Genomic DNA, 20344 nt, shown 5'->3' with positions numbered 1-20344 from the left:
TTAGCGGGGCCCTAAGGGCAGCGGCGCGCGTGCGCCCCGGTGGTGGGCGGGGCCTGGAGCGGGCCTGGGTGGGCCGGGCCCTAGAGGGCAGCGGCGCGTGCGCCCGGTGGTGGGCGGGGCCTGGCAGTCACGTGCAGCCCCGCCCCCCGGGCCGTAGTCAGGCTCCGGGAGGCGGCAACCGCTCCACATCAGCCCTTCCCGCTCGGCCGGGGCAGCTGCGCCTCGGTTCTCCGGCGACCATGGGGGACCCCAGCAAGCAGGACATCCTGACCGTCCTCAAGCGCCTCCGCTCGGTGCCCACCAACAAGGTAACGGCCGGCTCGCTCGGCATCCCGACCCGGCCCCGCGGGCGGCCCCTGCGACGCCCGTGTCCGCGGCCGCGGGAGGAGGAGCCGGCCCGGCCTGTGACACGTCGCACTTGCGGCCGTGGCAGCTGGGCCTCTGCTGGGTCCCCGGCCCGCGCGCCGCCCCGCAGCCCGGGCAGGGGAGCAGCGGGGAGAGGCGCGGAGGCCGCGGGCGGGCGGCAGCGGGCGCCGGCGGCGGGGGTGGTGAGGGGTGCGGTCCTAGGGGCCGGGCAGACACATGGGTTCCTGACACCGGGCGGAGGAGCCTACCGGGGCTGCCGAGTGGACACCGAGTCCCCGAGGGCCGGGACAAGCTTAGGGGACCCGGGAGAGGGCTGGGAGGGCACCCGGGGTCCTGGGAGTGGGCGGCACCGCAGCCACCTGTGACCCCGCTGGGGAGCGCGCACCCGGTCGGAACTCCAGCTGGTGGCCCCGGGCGTTTGGGGGAGCTCGGCTCGCCCCCTCCTCTCCCTCGAACGGACCTTCAAGTTCCTCGGGGCTGCTCCCCGGGGCCAGGCCCGCGGCTGCCGCGCTCCTGTCCGATGCGGCCCAGTGGTCTGTGCGGGCTTCCCGCTCTGTCTTCTTTCTAAGAAAGCCCGGCGCAGCCCTCCCTGGCTCCTGCCCTCCCTCCCTCCGCGGCTCCGCGGCTCCGAGGCCGGGGTTTTCCTTTCCTCCCGCCGCCGGCGGCGCCCCCTCCCGGCCCCCGCACCCTTTGCAGTTTAAGAAGCTGGAGGTGCGATGACGCACGGGGCTGAGGTGACTCCCTCTCCTGAGGATCAGGGGCCGGATCACGGGCAGGATCACGGGTCGGAGTGGAACCTGGAGAGTGCAAAGGGCTGTCCCGTCAGCGTGGACTCTCGCCTCCTCCTGTGACAGCCCTGCCCGGGCCCCACGGTCCCCTCCAGCCTAAGCAGCTGTCAGGCGCCCGGGCAGGAGCCCTGGCAGGAGGGCCTAGGAAGTCCCCCAGTTCCACACTACACGGATCTGTGTTTCCCATCTCCATGGCGGAGGGGAGCCCATGATTCCACCGCCTTCCCAGGAGCGGGAAAGGACACCGTGTATTGGAAGCCGTGTCCGGGGCAGGGCGGTCGGGAGGAGGAAGCCGCCGGGAACCGCCGGTGCCAGTGTCTTGGCTGTTTTCCTTGCTTTTCCAGTTCAGAGTCACCTGAGAACAGAGTGGCTCCTGTGGATCCGGACAGCCTCCGGGGCTGCAGGCAGCCCCAGAAACGTGATGTGTGTTCTCTTCGGTGGAAGCGTCAGAGGGAAGGCCCCCTTTAAAAATAAGACTCCCTCCCGAGACGCACGCACTTGGAGGGGCGCAGCTGGCACTCCTGGGCGCGGTGGACAGACCTGCTGCTTTCCAGCTGTCGCCCGGGCCGGCAACTGGAACGCTTACCGGTGCTCTGTCCTCCTCTGAACACGGGGCGGACCTAGCGGGGTAGTTGTGAGGACTGAGTGAGACCATCCCAGAAAGTCAGTGGGAGCAGTGCCTGCATGTGCTGTCTTCACCACCTGCCAGCCGTGTGGTTGTTTTTGTATGAACACCACACCTGCGGGGCACCGTCCATCCCCTAACGGGACTGCTCAGAGCGCCGAGCAAAAACCTGCTGGTCACCTTCCCCAGCGTAGGACGTTCTATCTGATCGTCAGTGAGAAACAGAGACCGAAACAAAGATGAAAGCCAGTTTTCCTGATGCGGATGAGTTGGGTGACAATAAGCATTTTCAAAGCGGGTTCTGAAAAGCAGCTCTGAGATACTCGAGACCGAAAACCAGCCCGGTTTGCTCTCGGAATGCGGTGTCCCGTTTCTCCCTCGTGTGCGGACCAGGGTTTTAGCTCCAGGGTCAGCCTCCTGGTCTGTGGCTCCTTCCTGGAAGCTGTATGTTCCTGGGCTGGCATTGACGGCTTGAGTGACTCACTCAACAAACAGCCATTGAGCACAGCTGGGCACAGGGTGCACTGGTGGTCTCACAGAGCGGCTCCGGCCTCCGGGGGGGAGGGGGAAAGGTAGTCGGTGCAGACCGCCGGGCCCAGTCCCCGAGGTGCCATTCTTAGCTGTGATACTTCATAATTCCTTCCTTTTCCCTAAAATGGGGGTCAAAACCACGCTACGTAGTTTTTGGGGGTGCAGAATGAGAATGGGGGCCTCGTTTGAAAGTAAGACTTTTGAGGAGACAGCAGAAGGCCTGTGGACCTGCGGGATGCACCGGGGGCACCGCCCGGAGGGCCCGGGGTCACAGTGCGCCTTCCCACGGCGTTGCTGGGAAGTTCAGCTGGCCACCGGCAGAGCCTGGCAGGAGCAAACACTCAACATTAGTTATTATTTCTATGGCAACTGTTCTCATCAGGAGGCAAAGCAAATGGCTAGTCAAAACTTTCTGGTCCTCACCACAGGGCTGTTCAGATAAGCATGTGGATCTGCTTAGATAAGCATGTCAGCTCTGCGTGGGGACTGGTATCAGAGCCCAGCACAGCCCTGTGCTCAAAGCCAGGAATCAGGCGGCATCATGAGAACCAGACTGATTTCCACCTGCCTCCCGCCTGCCGGGCCTCAGGCCCCAGCCCCAGTCCCAGCCCCAGCTCCTTGCCTTCCACCCCACCCACTCCCTGCATTTGCGTTTAATGCCACTCTGTGCCAGGCCGGTGCTTGGCTCAGCCGACCAAGACAGCCGGGGCGCCCCCTCGTGGAGCTGCATTCTAGCAATTCCTCCTCTCAGGTGGAGGGGGGCCGGGGCAGGAGGATACTGAAGTCACCTAGTTAGAAACCCGTTCTCCGGAGCCCGCCTCGGGATGCTCTCGGACTGGCCTGCGCTGGGCTCTGCACACCTCATCTCTGACGTCACTTCTGCCCACAGGCCATGCCTGCACATGCTGTGGCCACTGACTGCCCTTCTAGACTCTTCTTGAGATCTCAGTGCCTCTTGCATCCTGTCCTTGCTTGCTGAGATTCAGCCTGGTCACTAACCGGCCTGCCCACTGGACGGCCAGTCTGTGGGCTCCAGATGCGCCCACTCTGTGTGCGCCAGGCACATGCACAGTGTCCGCTGAGTGAGTGAGGGGTACCGTGGCCTCTCGTAGAGGGACAGCGCTTTGGCACGACCAGTCCCACGGAAGGGGAGGCCGGACCCTAAGAGCTTGTACCTCGGGGTGTCTGAAGTTCCATCCCCTCCTCCCCCAGAGGCCAGCACGCACCTGGCAGTGGAGAGCAGCTCAGCACGTGTTTGTGGAATCAGTGTTGCCACCTACCGTGTTTCCCCGAAAATAAGACATCCTCCAAAAATAAGACCTACTTGGCTTGTGGGCATGGCTTGTGGGTGTAGCAGAGTGGTGGTTAATTTGCATATTACTCTATTATTAGGTAGTGAGAGAGCGAGAGATGGACTTGTTGTTCCACGTGGTTGTGTGTTCATTGGCTGATTCTCGTATGTGCCCACTGGCGGTTGACCCCACAACCTCGGCATATTGGGTTCTAACCACCTTAGCTACCTGGCCAGGGTGAAATTTCAGCTTTTAAATATCTAGGTGAGGTAGTTTCTATTACCCAGTTTAAACTGTAAAATTAAGCAGCTTTCAAGCTAAATCATGTATTGTGTCCTGTGGCAGGGCTCCCTGGGCCACTATAAAGGAATTAAAGTCGACTTTTCACCTTTCCTTTCAGGTGTGTTTTGATTGTGGCGCCAAAAACCCCAGCTGGGCGAGCATCACCTACGGGGTGTTCCTCTGCATCGACTGCTCGGGGTCGCACCGGTCGCTGGGCGTTCACCTGAGCTTCATTCGGTGAGTGACTGTCCCCGGGGGTGGGGGGTTCACGTCACAGGGAGCGCTCTCCCTTCTTCCTGCTGTTTCCTTTGGCACCAGTGGAAGGGGAGGTGGCTGTGATTGTGGAGATTAAGTGCCGTATTGAGAACACTGGCCCAGTGAGCGAGTTTCTGCACATAGAGCCCTGTGTCGGAGGCATGGCCGTGGCGTGACTGTCGGGATGGAGGGCTTGAGACGGTATTTCCTTTCCCTTATGATCTTCCGGTGACAGCAGTTAGAGACCGTTCTCCCCGGAGCCCGGCTTTGGCCGCCTCGGGATGCTCTCGGACTGGTCTGCGCTGGGCCCTGCACACCTGGTCTCTGCCGCCACCTCCGTCCACAGGCCATTTCTGCACATGCTGTGGCCACTGACTGCCCTTCGAGACTCTTCTTGAGATCTCAGTGCCTCTTGGTCTCGTCCAGGAAACGTTTGCATCCTGTCCTTGTTTGCTGACCGGCCTGCCTACTAGACGGCCAGTCTGTGGGCTCCGGATGCGCCCACTCTGTGTGCGCCAGGCACATGCACAGTGTGCGCTGAGTGAGTGAGGGCTACCGGGGCCTCTCGTAGAGGGCCCTCTGAGCACTCCCTGTAGAAGGGGTTCAGGTGCAGTGGGTCCACCCTGCACCCGTCAGGGAGCGCTAACGTCAGGGTTCCAGCAGTCGTACAGCTGTGGCTCCAGGGCACTGACTCCGCAGAGCCTGAGTGATGGTTCTGTTTGAGTTTTGTGGCAGCTTCCGATGCTTACACTATGAACATCTTCTCTTGTCATCTTTAGTCGTGGGCTGCGTTGGCTCCTCTGACAAGTTGCTATCTCCCACTCACACCATATGGAAGGGGCCTTTGTGTGCGAGAGAGAACCGCGCCCCCTCTGGACACACACAGCCCCACAGTCCAGTGGGAGGTGGCGGCCCTGTGTGAGGTAGAAGAAACAGGAGAACATAAGAAATAATTAAATAGCCTTGGCTGGTTTGGCTCAGTGAACAGAACATCGGCCTGCAGACTAAAGGGTCCCAGGTTCGATCCTGGTCAAGGACATGCCTGGGTTTCCGGCTTGATCCCCAGTAGGGATATGCAGGAGGCAGCCGATCAATGATTCACTCTCATCGGTGTTTCTGTCTCTCTCTCTCCCTTCCTCTCTGAAATCAATAAACACATATATTTTTAAAAAGAAAGAACAGTGGGCTCAGGGCTTGTAGTCGAGGAGGCCTGGGCTTCAGCAGCCCTGGCTTGGCCAGGCCCCCCTGCAGCCCTGGGCATCGCTGCGGTCACTGCCACCTCCCGCCACGCACCTGCTTCCCGGCCCAGAGGCAGGCAGGCTGTCTGTAACTGTGACAAGTCACGTCGACTTAAGGACTATTGATACAATGCAATGACTGTAAAAAGCATTTGTTCCTAAAGGATAAAGTCTTATAATTCAGAATGAGATTTCTGTATGATAGCACAGAAATAGTAATAATAGCAATATAATCTTCTTTTTTTTAAAAACTTTGCTGATGCACTTTCCCAAGTTCTCTTTTCAGAAAGCGATTTGCACAGGCCTGACGTGCTAAATACGTATGGCCATGTAACACCAAGGTGATCACCTTCGAAAGGGAGTTCTGGGTTCTTATTGGCTTTGGAGGACCTGTCAGTCTCCTGTCTTCTTTTGTCAGAATAGTTTGAATTCACATCCTGTCCTTGTCTCTTTAAATATTGAGGGATTTAGTTGCGAGGGATTCTGTTTGTTTTTATGATGGGTTTGTTTTCTTTTAAATTTGTTTTTATTGTTGTAAGTATTACAGATATCCCCTTTTTTTCCATTGACCCCCTCCACCCAGCACCCGCCCTCCCAGCCGTCACCACACTGCTGTCTGTGTCCATGGGCTCTGCGTATATACAATACATGTGAATTCCCCGAGTCCTCTCCCCTCCCACCCCCACCGTTTTGTCTTTAACGTGCTTCCCTCCCACAGATCAGCTGTGACCCGGTAACCTGGGACCGCTCTGCCCAGAGCCCAGGAGGGCTGGCCTCGCGGCAGCACGCAGCTGCTTGTCTGTCTGCTCCCTCTGCTGTGTTCTTTCCTCTTCGCCGCCACGCCCGCCCTTTCCTCCACTGAAGGAAGCTAAACCATTCCCTGAAATGAGGTGGTTTTCTGGCGCCCCAGGTTGAGGGAGGACAGACCGGAGCCTGGCATGCTGGACAGCAGTCTCTGGGCTCTCGCAGGTTGAGTCACTAGCCTTCTAGCAGTCAGATAAATATAACTATTTACAGATAAATATAACTGTATGAATCACAGTGTCATAAATTATTCAAAACAACCGCTACCACTCCTGTTCGAGGGCATAGTCTAGGATTTGGGCAAAGTCAAGGATGACAGGGCACTTGGCGGCCTTTTGTTTTTAAAGAGGTGGGAGGCTGTTCTTTGAACGTTTGTGCACTGGTTTAAACAATCACAGACCCCAGCGTCCTGGGGATGTTGGATCCCCTCAGGAGGATGTGGAGGTGGAGGGACCGCTTTCTCCTGTCCGGCGGCTGGTCAGCAGGAGCTTTTGTTAAAGGGACACTCGTTCGTCAGCTCTTCTTCCCTGCGCGGCTCACTCTCTTCTCCTCGCTCAGGTCGTTACCTTCACCCCGTCTTCATCTAATTAAAGACAGGAAGTGACTTAGCGAGTCCCCTTCTCCTGGGATGGCACCGCTGAGCAGATCAGGTTTCTTCTTATGGCTGACTTATTCATGGTCATCACCACCTTTTGTTTCAAATTCCAGTGAGAGAGAGAATCTCTGTCAGCTTGACTAAAGAGCAGTGTTTGTTATCTTTGTTTCTAAGAAATATATAACAAATGTCTGGCTTTGTTTTTTAAAAGACACTTCGGGACTAAAAGGTTTAGGCAGGTGAGTAAGTCTGAGGCTTGTAGCTTCAGTTTTCTGATTAGTTTAAGTCAGGCACCTGCTTTATGCCTGCCCCCCGGAGCTTGTGTTTATCCCACGGTGTGACAGGGTCGCCATGACGATGGTGATGGTGATGGTGAGAACGTTAGCCATATGGTGTTTACTTTCTGCAGGAGTGACATAGATAGCCTCTGGTTCTTACCAACGAGGAGAGTGAGCGCAGAGGTTAAGCCACTTCCCCAAGGTCACGCAGCTCGTCATGGAGCGGAGGTCCCCCTCAGCCTGCCCAGAGTCGGCTGTCACAGCCACCGGTGACAGGTGGGAGGGTGGCACCTCACGCAGCCTGGGCAGGTCATACGGTGTGTGACTAAGCGGGATCGCTCAGAAAGAGAATTTCAGAACATGTGTCGTTTCATCACCTCACTCGGTAATTAAATTCAAAAGGAGATTTCCTTTTGTCTTTGGGAAATTGTTAGTATGGGTTAGTATTTGCTTTTTATATCATCGTGAAGTAGATATACGTAGATGTAATAATGACATGTATTAGTATTATTATTAACCTTAAGGAAGCTATTGGCTGCAAAATAATATCTTTTTTTTAATATATTTTATTGATTTTTTACAGAGAGGAAGAGAGAGGGATAAAGAGTTAGAAACATCAATGAGAATCATTGATGAGCTGCCTCTTGCACACCCCCTACCAGGGATGTGCCCGCAACCAAGCTACATGCCCTTGACCGGAATCGAACCTGGGACCTTTCAGTCCGCAGACTGACGCTCTATCCACTGAGCCAAACCGGTTTCGGCTGCAAAATAATATCTTAACATTCACAAAGGTTAATGCCCTTCTGTGACGGAGAGGCCACCTGCACGGTTCTCACAGGTCCAGTCCTTCCGGCGGGGCAGGAGGGCTGCTGAGGATCGGAGAGCCTGCTTTTGCATGGGCTCCAGCACTGTTGAGCTGTCCTGTCTCGCTTTACGCTGAGCACTGGTGGAATCTTATTGCTGGGAAATACTGCCTTTACCTGGCTCCGCGGTGGCCTCAGGGTTCAGGGAAACAGGCGCAGGTGTGGCGGGAGGAGGCAGCTGTCACTGCGGGAGCACTCCGTCCTGAGTGTTCTCCTGCTCTTGTGATGGCGGCTAGGTCCTTCCCATTTGATGGTGAAATGATGAGCATCCTCCAGGGGTCCTACTAGGTGTCAAACTGGACCCCGAAAAAGTCCAAACAGGCCATCTGTGCTGAGCAGAGACTCCTGGCCACCTTTAGGTCAGGACCCACCACGGGTGTGAGGCAGAGGCCGAGCTCCACAGCCCACAGGCCGTCATCGCTGCTCCCAGAGGGCGTGGCTGGCCTGGCGTGGCCTGGCGGGCGTGGCCTGTCTGTGGCTGGCGTGGAGGGGAGCAGGTGGTTGGCGCCATCAGCGCCTTGGCTTCCATGAGGATGAGAGGGGCCGGAGCTGCTGTGCCAATGGTCCTGCACTTCGGAGTCCCAGGGTCCTAGAAGGTCACTGCTAACACACTCAGAATTCTTCAGGGTTCTGACAGCAAGGGAAGCTTATTCTCAAAGTTTAGTGGCTTGATTTTGGGGAAGAAAAGTATTAACATTTAGGATGTTCTTTCCATTTAGATCTACAGAGCTGGATTCTAACTGGTCTTGGTTCCAGTTGCGCTGCATGCAAGTCGGAGGAAACGCTAACGCAGTGAGTTCATCTCGGATTGATGGTGAAATCAATCCTTCTGTGTGACGTGTGCTCTGCTGTGTGGGCCCCCTGGTAACAGGAAGTCAGGAGGGGCTGTGGAGTTGGATTGCTGTTTATCCAGAGCACCTGATCCACACGAAGCTTTGGGCTGGGTGCTGGGACCGTGAACAAGACACGTGAGAGCCCTCTGAGAGGCACAGACAGAGTCAGTAAGAAGCAAGTAAACAAGAACCTAGCAGGCAGCGAGAGTTCTTTGGAAGAAAATTAAAACCGGAAGAGGTGGTAGAGAGGGTTGGGAGGCTTCTTTATGATAATATAGTTTTTTAATACGTGTGGTGATTTTTGTGCTTAGGATGGAATGAATGATTACAGCTGCTTACATCTGAATTTTGTTTAATTTGTGAAATCTACAAAGTTTTAATAAAACCTATTCTCCAAGTTTTCAAGTACAGTATATAAAGATATATATTCACTTATAAACTTAATTTCTATACAAAATTAATAACCAATTAAGTGGTCACTTAATTTAAACCAGCAAATTTTTGTAACCCTACTTTCCAACCTAACTAAGAATCCTCAAACATTCTAAATTTCATTTACAAATTGAATATATCTGACTCCTCAAACTCTAAATTGGCAGCCTGGTCTCGCTGGTTTTGTTCAGCGGATAGAGCGTTGGCCTGGGGACTGAAAGGTCCCAGGTTTGATTCCAGTCAAGGGCATATGCCTGGGTTGTGGGTGCGATCCCCAGTGGGGGGCGGGGTGTAGGAGGCAGTCAAATAATGATTCTCTCTCATCATTGATGTTTCTGTCTCTCCCTTCCTTTCTGAAATCAGTAAAAATATATTAAAATAAACAAATAAATAAAATAAACTGGCAGTCTTATAAGTCTAGCCAGCAAAATCACCCAAAGCACTGGTACCTTATTATGCCAAATGGTATAGGTTTAGTAAGTAGAAGTCCCATAGACACCATTACACATTCAAAGTATAAAAAGTCAAATTTGTATACATTTCAAATAAAAGTTGTATCTGGTATCAATTTGATATTTAAAATTATAAATCTAAAATAGTAGTTTTTAAAATATCAGATTACCTGAATTAGTGTTTCTCAACCTTTTTTCATTATTGTTCCTTAAGTAGAATAATTAAATTTAAATTAGATTATCTTAACTTTAAATTGGATTTAATATTTCCCCAGTGAGAGAAATGAAATACTAAGGAATATGATTCTGTCGCATAGGGATGAACATTGGAGGACCACAAACCATTGTAATAACTGATTTTTTTCGCTTTCTAAGGAACAGTTTTGCCCTGTTAAGAATGCATGCCTTTTATTTCAAGCATCTTATGAGAAACCCATGCCCATTATCATGATTTTCACACACTTGTTCCAAAACTTAATACTGAGAGTTTGGTTTTATCTGTCCTTATTGCTAAGCCCTCCCAGGGTGGCAGAGTACCCCGCCCACCTCGCGAGAGCAGCTTTCTGTCTCCAGCCAGAGGTGGCCCTGTGGGAGGCGGGGGACGGTCAGGCCATTCCACTGAAGCAGTGGAGTTGGAACCTCCCTGCTCAGGCTGAACGCCAGCTCGGCCTCTCACTCACCTGCGTGACGCCGGGCTTCAGAGTCCCGCCTGCAAAGCGGAACCGGTAACATGGCCTCCCAGAGTGATGCTCCGGTACATGTGGGTGCCTTAGACCATTATTAGTCAGATTGGGCTAATGAAAGCATTGCTCGTACAGGTTTTTGGACCGCCTGCTTTAGTTAGATATGAATCCTGTAATTCATGTCTACACATGGACCCTTATACGGTGGTTGGAAACAGTTCTCTGTTTAATTTTGTCACCTTGCTTGTGCTCTTTCGTTAATGAGTAAATAGTGCTGGACAAGGTGAAGGTTAGCGGTGCTCCTACCCGATTTTGTAAAATTTCTGATTTACTGGAATCCAACTTGAAATGGATTTCTCATGAATTAAAAGTAGTCCAGAGTGGAAAGCATCCCCCAAATAAGATTCAGAGTGATGGAGGTGTTTAATGAAGAAACGAAGGGCCAGTAATTTCATTTTGTAATTCATCTCATGTCCAGTTTTACCAAAATAGCAATGTCACATCTGTGGAGGGTATTCCCTTTTTATAAGATAAGATTATTAACAGTTTTTCGTGGTTTACACAGTTTTGGTTTTCACTGTATTTTCAAAAACCCTTCACAATATGAAGTGCCGTTTCAGTAACCGCTGCTTCCTCCGCAGGCGTCCTTCTTCGACCAGCACGGCTGCGCCACCAGCGACACCAAGGCCAAGTACAACAGCCGCGCGGCGCAGCTCTACCGGGACAAGATCAAGTCGCTGGCCACCCAGGCTGCGCGGAAGCACGGCACTGACGTAAGTGCGACATGACGTAAGCACGACACTGACGTAAGCGTGGCACTGACGCAAGCGTGGCACTGACGCAAGCATGTGCTGTTAAGTGCTGCATGACGTAAGCACGGCACTGACGTAAGTGCAACAAGCTGTTTCAGAAGGAAAGGTGCTTTTTACCCCAAACAGTGAGGCCCGGGCCCGTACGGGGCTTCCTTCCGTGTTTCCGTTCGGAGGCGCCTTTGCTCCGTGCTGTTGGCGGACATGGATCCGGGCGGCGGCCCTGTGCCCCCCGGTGGGACTTTCCTCCCCCTGTGCAGGGCCATCTGAAACCGAAAAGTCACCGACACTGAGCACAACTGTGGGCACGGGGCACTGAGTGAACCGCGAAAGGACCCCGTTCACAGCGGAGCCTAAGGGCGGCGGAGGCCGCTCCCCGCAGCTGGGAACCTGCCCAGGGCCGCCCGGGCCCTGGCCGCTCCGCGCACGTCCGTCCGCAAAGGACAGGAGGCGAGCCGGTGTGGCCCACAGGCGGGTCGTGGCCAGGGTGTGGGTTTGCAGAGGAGCCCACAGGAGGCTCACTGTCCTTCGGGGCCTGCTCTGAGGTCTGGGTCCCGACCTCTCCTTTTCAGACGGGGTGACGGCCTCAGGGTCTGGAAACGTGCCACTGGCCGGACACCTGCCTGAGATGATACCTAAAGGCCTGTTGCTGACTTTATAATAACGGGAATGCCAGTGTCGGGCAAACAGGTCTAGAAAGGGAGTGGCGAGGATTGGGGAGCACCCTCAGAGCCAGGGGATGCTAACGCGCACCTCATGTTCCAGCTGTGGCTCGATGGCTGTGTGACGCCGCCTTCGTCCCCTGCGCCCAAGGAGGACGACTTCTTTGCCTCTCATGCTTTTCCTGAGGTGAGTGTGGTGCTTACGTGACCGTGCCGTGTGCTCACTCTGACATTTAGAAAGGGTGTGTATGTAGAATGTTCCAGTTAGGGTACAGGCCAAGCTGCTGTGACAAACAGCTCTGAAATACAGCCGCTTAACCAAGAGGGAAGTTAGTTTCTCAGCAGCAGTTCCGAGGAGCTGTCCGGGGCAGAGGGATTCTGTTTCTCTCGTGTGCGGCTCCCCTGCAGGGTCCACATGGGAGGAGGACAGACCCCGGAAACAAGGCCTGTCTGTACAGGCTCAGCTGGAGGCGCCGGTTACTGCCCAGGCCCTGCTGGCTGGCTTAGCTCCTGTCTTTTCCCAGCTCCAGTGAAGCGGAGTGTGACGACCAGTCGTCTGCCACAGTTCAGTTCAGAGCTCCAGGACTGACAAAGAATGAAGACAGTTGTTTTTTAAATATATTTAAAACTTCAGAGAGGAAAGGAGAGGGAGAAAAAGAAACATCAATGACAAGAATCACTGGTTAGCTGCCTCCTGCACGCCCCCTACTGGGGATAAAGCCCCAAACCTGGGCATGTGCCCTTGACCAGAATCGAACCTGGGACCTTTCAGTCCCAGACACTCTATCCATTGAGCCAAACCAGCCAGGGCTCAATACATTCTTTATTTAATTTTCAAATAAAAAATGTGCAGAGTTTTATAAATTGCTAAACCTTGATTTTTTGCTATTACAACTTGCATATACATGTTAATCATTGATGCAATCAATAGTTACCAGAAATAACTATCAACCAAAAGAACAGAAAACAATTTAAAAAAGGATGTGTTCTGTTGTGAGCTTTGCTATTATTTAGTTAAGAACTGGATACAGAATATCCATAATTAGTAGCTGAGAAATGTTTGGAACGGAAATGATGGGCTAAAAAGGAGAGAAATGACTAGTTTGGTGTGAGTTAGAGTTGGAGACGTTAGTATGAACTCATGTTCATTTTACTGTCTCTGCATCCACACACACACAGACACGATGGAGAACTAATTGTAGATGTGAGTCCTGGTGGGATAGCGCTGCCTGGCTCTGTCCGCGGAGAGGGCACACAGCAAGCACACCAGCAGCCGGGTCCTGGCGGCTAATACCATTCCTCCACCGAAAGGAGCCAGGCTGCCTGGGGAGAAGTGCAGGCTGGAGGACTGGGCCGCTGGGGCGGGGAGCCTGGAGCCCTGCTGAGAGGAAGGAAGGAGGGGTGGGCGAGGGAACTGGGGGGCAGGGTCTGAAGGACCCGGGAACCACCTGAAAGAGCTCCCAGTGGTCAGAGCTGGAACAATTTGAACAAAATAAACAACAAACGTATTGAATTACAGTCCAAAGAATAAAATCAATAGCCATGTCCTGTTCTCCTCTTTTCCGACAATCATACTGATATAAATGGATGATTGAATAAATGGGGACAGAGATACTGTTCCTTAGAGAAAAATTCCAAATCATGTATAATAGATACCCCCCCTCAGGAGGGAGAGTTTATCCTCCGCCCTTGAACGTGGGCCAGACTCAGTGACCAGCCTCCCAAGACTAGACGGTGGAAAGGGAAGCACAGAAGTTTACCGAGAAAAGCCTGGCAGGCACCACCTGACCGGTGCCCAGGGTTGGCATCACCAGGTCAGCCATGTTGACATGAGGCGGTGAGATGGCACCGCACCTCCATGGCTTTCTTCCCCGAACTCTAATCCAATCGTGAGGAAACATCAGATAGACCCAAACTGAGACATACTCTACACCATACCTGATCAGTACCCTCAGAGGTTCAAGGACACACTGAGAAACTGACAGAGCAGGGAGACGAAGGAGAAGGCATGCAGAGTGGTCCCGGGACAGAAAAGAAGCCCTGGAGGAAAAGCTGGTGAAATCCGGGCCCGGTCTGGAGCTTAGGAATGGGCCACATAACTCCGAGTTTTGACAAATGCACCATGGATATTTGAACATTAAAGGAAGCTGGGTGAAAAGTAAAAACCTCTACTGTCTTAGCAACTTCTCTGTAAACCTGAAATGATTGCATAGTTTAGGTTTTGTTTTTAAAAAGGAGGAAAGCCTGGCTGGTGTTCTCAGCGGTTGGCATTTCCCAGTCAGAGCACATGCTCACAGGCTCTTTCCCCAGGAGGGGGCGTGCAGGAAGCAGTCACTCAATGATTCTCTCATCATTGATGTTTCTCTTTCTCTCCTTCTGCTCTCCTCTCTGAAATCAATAAAATATTTTTTAAAGGAAAAATACGGAATTTGAGCATTGAAACAGAGACTTAATATTATACATGTTTAAATATTACCCTTCCTCCCCACTAATCCAGGTGTGAAGAGAGGACTGTTTGGATGAGTCGGTTTCCCCCTGCTTTGATTTGTTTTTTATGACTTTTCTCGCTTTGCTCCAGGTGAGCGGCGCAGGATGGGCCTCTGCACACCCCGAGCCGTCTCTGACCACCAGGAACGTGGACCTCCCCACAGCAAACAATGAAGGTGGTTTTTAAAATTTTATTCATTGATTTCTAGAGAAAGAAAAACGTTCATCTGTTATTCCACTTATTTATATATTCATTGGCTGGTTCTTCTTTAAAAATATGATTTTTATTTATTTCAGAGAGAGGAAGAGAGAGAAATATCAATGTGGGACAAATGTCTAACATTTTGGGGAAAAATAATAAAGCAGAATTATTTCTTTATTCTAAATTGAAATGGACCAAAGATTTAAAAATAAAAATGAAAATATGAGACCCAGCTGGCATGGCTCAGTGGTTGAGTGTTGACCTATGAGCCGGGAGGTCATGGTTCGATTACCAGTCAGGGCACGTGCCTGGGTTGCGGGCTCGATCCCCAGTGTGGGGAGTGCAGGAGATAGCCGATCAATGGTTCCCTATCATCACTGATGATTTTACCTCTCTCTCCCTCTCCCTTCCTCTCTGAAATCAGTAAAATATATATATATATTTAAAAAATGAAAATATGAGGGTGCTAGAGAAACGGGCGAGGCTTTCCTGCCACCTGGAGTGGGAAGCCCTTCTGGGCACATCCACGCCTCTTGCAAGGAAAGATGAGTGAGTCTGACCACCGGCGATGTGACACTGGGTCTGAAGAAGTGCTTCAAAGACGATAAAAATTTGCAATTCATTTATAGACCCGAAGCTTGGTTCCTTAATATGCAAAGAACTCGGACAGGACTGGTTTTGTATGATTTGCAGCCTGTGATTGTGTGTGTGTGTGTGTGTGTGTGTGTGACCCTAAATGCCGGCATAGGAGGCACTGACACATCCCCCAGTGGCATTGAGCTTTTCGGTTTCTTCGCCTTCCACTGCGCTGCAGTCGTGCTGGCCTGCACGCCTTCCCTGTGCTTGTGTTCTGTTCGGACTCTGACCCTGGTCATCACGCGGCCACCTCCTTATCAGAGCCTCAGCTCCAAGTCCTCTCCTCAGAGAAGCACCCTTAGCTCCCACCCCCTCACCCCCAGCGCTCCAGCCACAGCCTGTCTTCCTCATGCACAGTACGCCTCCGTTCTGGGCACTGACGTGTCCCGTAGCTTCCGTGTCCATGTGTGTTCCTTCCGCTGGCTGTGAACTCCGGGGAGAAATTCTTTTGAAGAGAAGAAATCTCCCTGCGCCAGTGACTGGTTTGTCATTGTCCATAAGAGAGAAGAGAAAAACTAATTCCCACACTCACCTGACTAACAGAGAAAAGGTGGGGGTTGTACTTCTGAAAGTCAGGTGGTCACGTGAGCATCACTACCCTTACAACGCCCCAGCACAGAGGCCTCTGTGACTGCAGAGTGCCTCAGGGAGTCCCCGTAGCCGCTCAGTCCCGTGGCTCAGCCCCTTTCACCGACTGAAAACTGAGGTAGCTAAATGCACAGCAAGACCTTAGCCTTTATTTTTTTATTTTTATTTATTTATTTATTTATTTATTTATTTTAAATATATTTTATTGATTTTGTACGGAGAGGAAGGGAGAGAGATAGAGAGTTAGAAACATCGATGAGAGAGAGTCATCGAGAAGCTGCCTCTTGCACACCCCCTACTGGGGATATGCCCGCAACCAAGGTACATGCCCTTGACCGGAATCGAACCCGGGACCCTTACAGTCCCCAAGCCGACACTCTATCCATTGAGCCAAACCGGTCTCGGCAAGACTTTAGCCTTTAAATGTGTTTTCACTCCATGGTTCACTGAAGAGCTTCTCCTCAGTCTGCAGCCTCACTCTCCTGCCTCTTCCCCGTTCAGAATTTTCTTACGCAGCTGGTGCTGAGGGACACTTACTGTCTTAAGGCCTAACCCGGAATTGCGTTTGTGGGCACTGGCGGCCAGGTGCAGTCTGGAGTAAATGTAAGGACTGCATAATAGAAAGGAGAGAACAAAGAATTTTAACAACGAGAACAGCAGGCCTGGAATACTCTGCTCCTGGGCCTTACTGCCTGCTGCCCTCCCCGCCCAGGGCAGTTCCGGCCGGCCTGGGGGATCCGTGCAGTGGTCAGCGCTTTTTCTACAAAACGGCATTGTTCTACTCCTCCTGCTTTGCCTATGTGAAGGCCTTAACTAGCATTTACCTGTTAAATATTATAAAAAGAAAACGGTTGGGTTTCCTCTGTTGGGCCTGCCACTTTTTAATAACAACTTTATTGACGTATAATTCACATAGCATAAAATTCAGCCTTTGAACTATGCAGTTCAGTGGTGGTTAGTGTATTCACAAGGTTGTGCCGCCATCACCACTCATTCCAGAACATTCCCATCATCTCCAGAGAAACCCCGTACCCCTGATAGCCCCTCCCCCTTCTCACCTACCTCCCTCAGCCCCTGCAACCAGCAGTCTGCTTTCCGTCTCTAAGGCTTTGTCTCTTCGGGCCATTTCCTGCAGTAGGCTCAGACAATATGTTGTGCTCAGCACAATATTTTAAAGGAGCATCCATGTTGTAGTATTTCTATGTGCCAGTATTTCATTTTTTATGGCCAAATAACGTTCCATTGTGTGGATATACTACATTTTGTTTACTCGTTTTTTAAGTAATAAAATAACAAGAAGTTTTTAAGTAAAGGCTTAATAAGAATTCTAACCAGGATCATTTTTTAGGTCACTTAGAAAACGGCAGATTTCTTGGCAACTGGAAATTTAGGTTTCTATCATTGATGTGATTGGTGTTAGAATTTCCAAATATTAGCATATGTTGGGTATATAGTCCATGTATGGACTGGGTATCTCGAACAGTTTACTTTGAAACACCAGGTCATAGGCAGAATTCTGAATGACGTTAATTAGGGAGACCCCTGCCATCTTATTCTATAAAGCAACTTGACAGAAAACATACTTCTATTTTAATGCACTTTTTAAATCAAAGTTATTTTTTTCTTTTTTAATCCTCACCTGGGTTTTTTGTTTTGTTTTGTTTTGTTTTGTGTGGTTTTTTTTGCAATGCTTTTCAGAGAGAGTAGAAGCAGGGGAAGAAGGAAGAGAGAGAGAAACATTGATGTGAGAGAGACACAGCAACTGGCCGCCTCCTGCACTCGCCTGACTCGGGGTGGGGAGCAAACCCACAACCGAGGGACATGCCCTGGAGCAGGAATCAAACCCGAGACCCTTCGCTTCGTAGCCCAACATTCCAACCACTGAGCACACCAGCCAGGGCTTAGTAAAAATTCTTACGATGGAATATGGAGCTAAAAAGAAAGTGAATCATTGACAAAATTGGGTAAGAAATGTAGTACTCAGCAAGTTAAATACATTTCTTATTCAAAAGCAAGTTTGATGAGTATATTTTCTGTTTTAATATCTATATTTTTAACTTGCAGGTGGACCGGAGCAAGGACCAAGTGTGGAAGGTCTTAATGTACCAACCAAAGCAGGTCTAGGTAATGTTCTGATTTAGAGAATGAGATTCTTCTGGATGACAGACTAATGTGGGAAATATTATCATCTCCTAAATAATAATTTACAATACCATAGAGTTTTTAAAAAAAAAAAAAAAAAAAACACAATTAAAATAGAAAAAGTGTGTGTTTCTGTTGGTCTGACTTTCTCCTTTGTGTTTTTTTTACAGAGGTTTCCTCTATCATAAAAAAGAAACCAAACCCAGCCAAACGAGGCGTGAGTATGGCGTGGGAAGTACGGTAGTTCAGTTCTGAAACAGCCTCTGCCCTCCCGACAGCCGCTGCCGCTGCGTTCTTATAGACTCTGAGCATTTTCTGTGTAACAAGTACAGCCTGGGTACAACTCCGTGTTCTGCTCAGTGCGGGGGCTGTTGTGCTGAGGGAAGGTTTTCTGGAATGGGTGTTTAACGTGTCTTCTGTCGGTGACGAAATTCTTAAAACACAGCGGCACAGGCTCCCTGAGTGTCTGTCCTGGCTGGTTCTGTAGCATTTCGTGGGCCTAAGCTCGCGGGCACCGCACTAATGGCTGCTATCCTGCATGAGCTTCAGCTCCTCCTCTGTACACGGGGTGTGTGTGTGTGTGTGTGTGTGTGTGCCCACTTCTTAGAGTTGTGAGGACCAGGGAGGAGAACAGGGGTCCAGGGCTGTCGCGGGGCCTCCCGCAAGTGCTAGCTGTTGGCACAAAATGTGTCGACAGGTGGGCAGCGTGTAGTCTTGCGTGTCTTCCAGCTTGGGGCCAAAAAAGGCAGCCTGGGAGCCCAGAAGCTGACGAGCACGTGCTTCGATGAGATGGAGAAGCAAGCCCAGGCTGTGGACAAGATGAAGGAGCAGGAAGACCTGGCCAGGACGGCGCCCAAGGAAGACTCGATGTGAGTTAGTCAGCCGCGGTGACGGCTCAGCGGACGGAGCTGCCCGCGCCCAGTGTACCTCGCTGATGCCATTGCTTTCCCTGTGCGAGGAGGGCGGTGCGAGGCTGAGCTCCGTGCAGACAGGGTGGCAGGAGGGGTGGCCGGAGGGAGGGAGGCCGGGCGAGGAGAGCAGCGGCCATCCCGGGGAGTGAGGACGGGAGGGGAAGACTGTGCCGGGTGGGGTCCCGCAGGGCAGATGCTCAGCACCGTCAGTGACGAGGGAAAGGCACGGAGACCCCCCCTCACTAGGAGGCTGATGGAGAAGACAGCGGCAAGCCTGGCGGGAATGGAGAGAAATGAGTCCCTCCCACGTGGCTGGTGGGCATGTACACGTTAAACCTGTAGCTACAGTGTGCCCAGCAGTCACTCCTACGAGACGGTACCCAACAGGCCACACAAACCTGTGCGTGAGTGTCCATGGCAGCATTGGTGCCGATGGCCAGCGGGAGAAACGGCCATGTCCATCCGCTGCGGGAGGGATGGGCGTGGTGGGTCCATCACGGGGATATTGTCCAGCCCAGAGAGGCGTGCAGTGCTGACACACGCTGCCACAGCCCGGGGCCTGGAAAAGCTTGTGCTGGGAGGCCGGTCGCTGGGACCACGCCTGTGGGATCCGGTGGTGGGATGTCCGGAACGGGCAGACGGAGCGATGGGAGCAGTCCGGTGCTCACAGTTGGGGCCGGGGAGGGGAAGGGCTGGTTGCTGCTCGGTGTGGGGTTGGCTGTGCCGGGATGGAATGTTCTGGAACGGGTAATGGTGGGTTATGGACTTTAAGGGCTGCACGTATGGCGTGTGAATGACAGCTCCACAGTGAGGAAGTGTCGTGTGCAGCTCCATTGAGCATGGAGGCTGAATTCTGAATGTATGATGGCAGCTGTGGGCTGTGTCCCAGAGGGCCTGAGCGATAGGGGTGAGTCACAGCACAGAGGAGAGGGACAGGGAGAGTCTGCGGGGATGAGGAGCAGGTGCGTGGGGACGGCAGGACGGTGAGTAGATGAGTGCTGTCTGAGGAGGCTGCGCTGCGGAGGCATTTGGGCGGTGGGTTTGGCAGGGAGGTGCACTCTAGGCAGCATGGGGAGGAGACGAAACCAGGAGGCCAGCCAGGAGACCGGTGTGAGGTGAACACAGGGCTGTTTCCTTCGTGTGAAAACAGAAGAGAAACACGGGCGTCTGGGAGTGACGTTGTGACTGACAGGAAAGGCAGCTCAGGCCTGTTCTCCGTTGTTTTTACGTGTGTTTTACCAGGCTTAGCTCGAGGGGTTGCAGACTGCGTGATGCAGACGATCATAATTATTTTATGAGTTATTTTGAGGGTCAACTTAGTTACTGCTCACTAAAGTAATTAGGCCACGCCTGGGACATAGTAAATGCTCAGTCATCCTGATTTCTTACTGCTCTTACTCACCCTCCGCTAACTGGAGCTTGTGTGGTGAACTCAGGAAACTTGAGATTGTCATTTAACTGGTAGAACATAGAGGGCAGCACTGCACCGCATTTAGGCTGAGTGTGGTTTGAAAAGATTCGTGTAAAATTGTGGTTGCTCGGCTTCACTGTGATCTCTCTCGGCTTCACTGCTTTCAGACCTGGGAG

General features: G+C 52.1%; 1 protein-coding gene across 1 annotated transcript; it reads left to right on the top strand.

The window, feature by feature from the left end:
- The first annotated feature begins 121 nt into the window (after window positions 1–121).
- Window positions 122–18799, top strand: ARFGAP3 (ARF GTPase activating protein 3). The gene is made up of 9 exons (XM_084878188.1): window positions 122–308; window positions 4003–4121; window positions 8640–8712; window positions 10962–11093; window positions 11895–11978; window positions 14370–14454; window positions 17769–17828; window positions 18017–18063; window positions 18576–18799. The coding sequence occupies exons 1-9, from the start codon at window positions 240–242 to the stop codon at window positions 18717–18719; spliced, it is 813 nt and encodes a 270-aa protein (XP_084734314.1). The 5' UTR covers window positions 122–239; the 3' UTR covers window positions 18720–18799.
- The last annotated feature ends 1545 nt before the right edge of the window (window positions 18800–20344 follow it).

This window comes from Pipistrellus hanaki (genome assembly GCF_964339955.1).
Source record: "Pipistrellus hanaki genome assembly, chromosome: 3".
In the NCBI taxonomy this organism is placed as follows: Eukaryota; Metazoa; Chordata; class Mammalia; order Chiroptera; family Vespertilionidae; genus Pipistrellus; species Pipistrellus hanaki.
The sequence above is the reverse complement of the archived record's forward strand: the minus strand, read 5'-3'. Positions and strand labels throughout refer to the sequence as shown.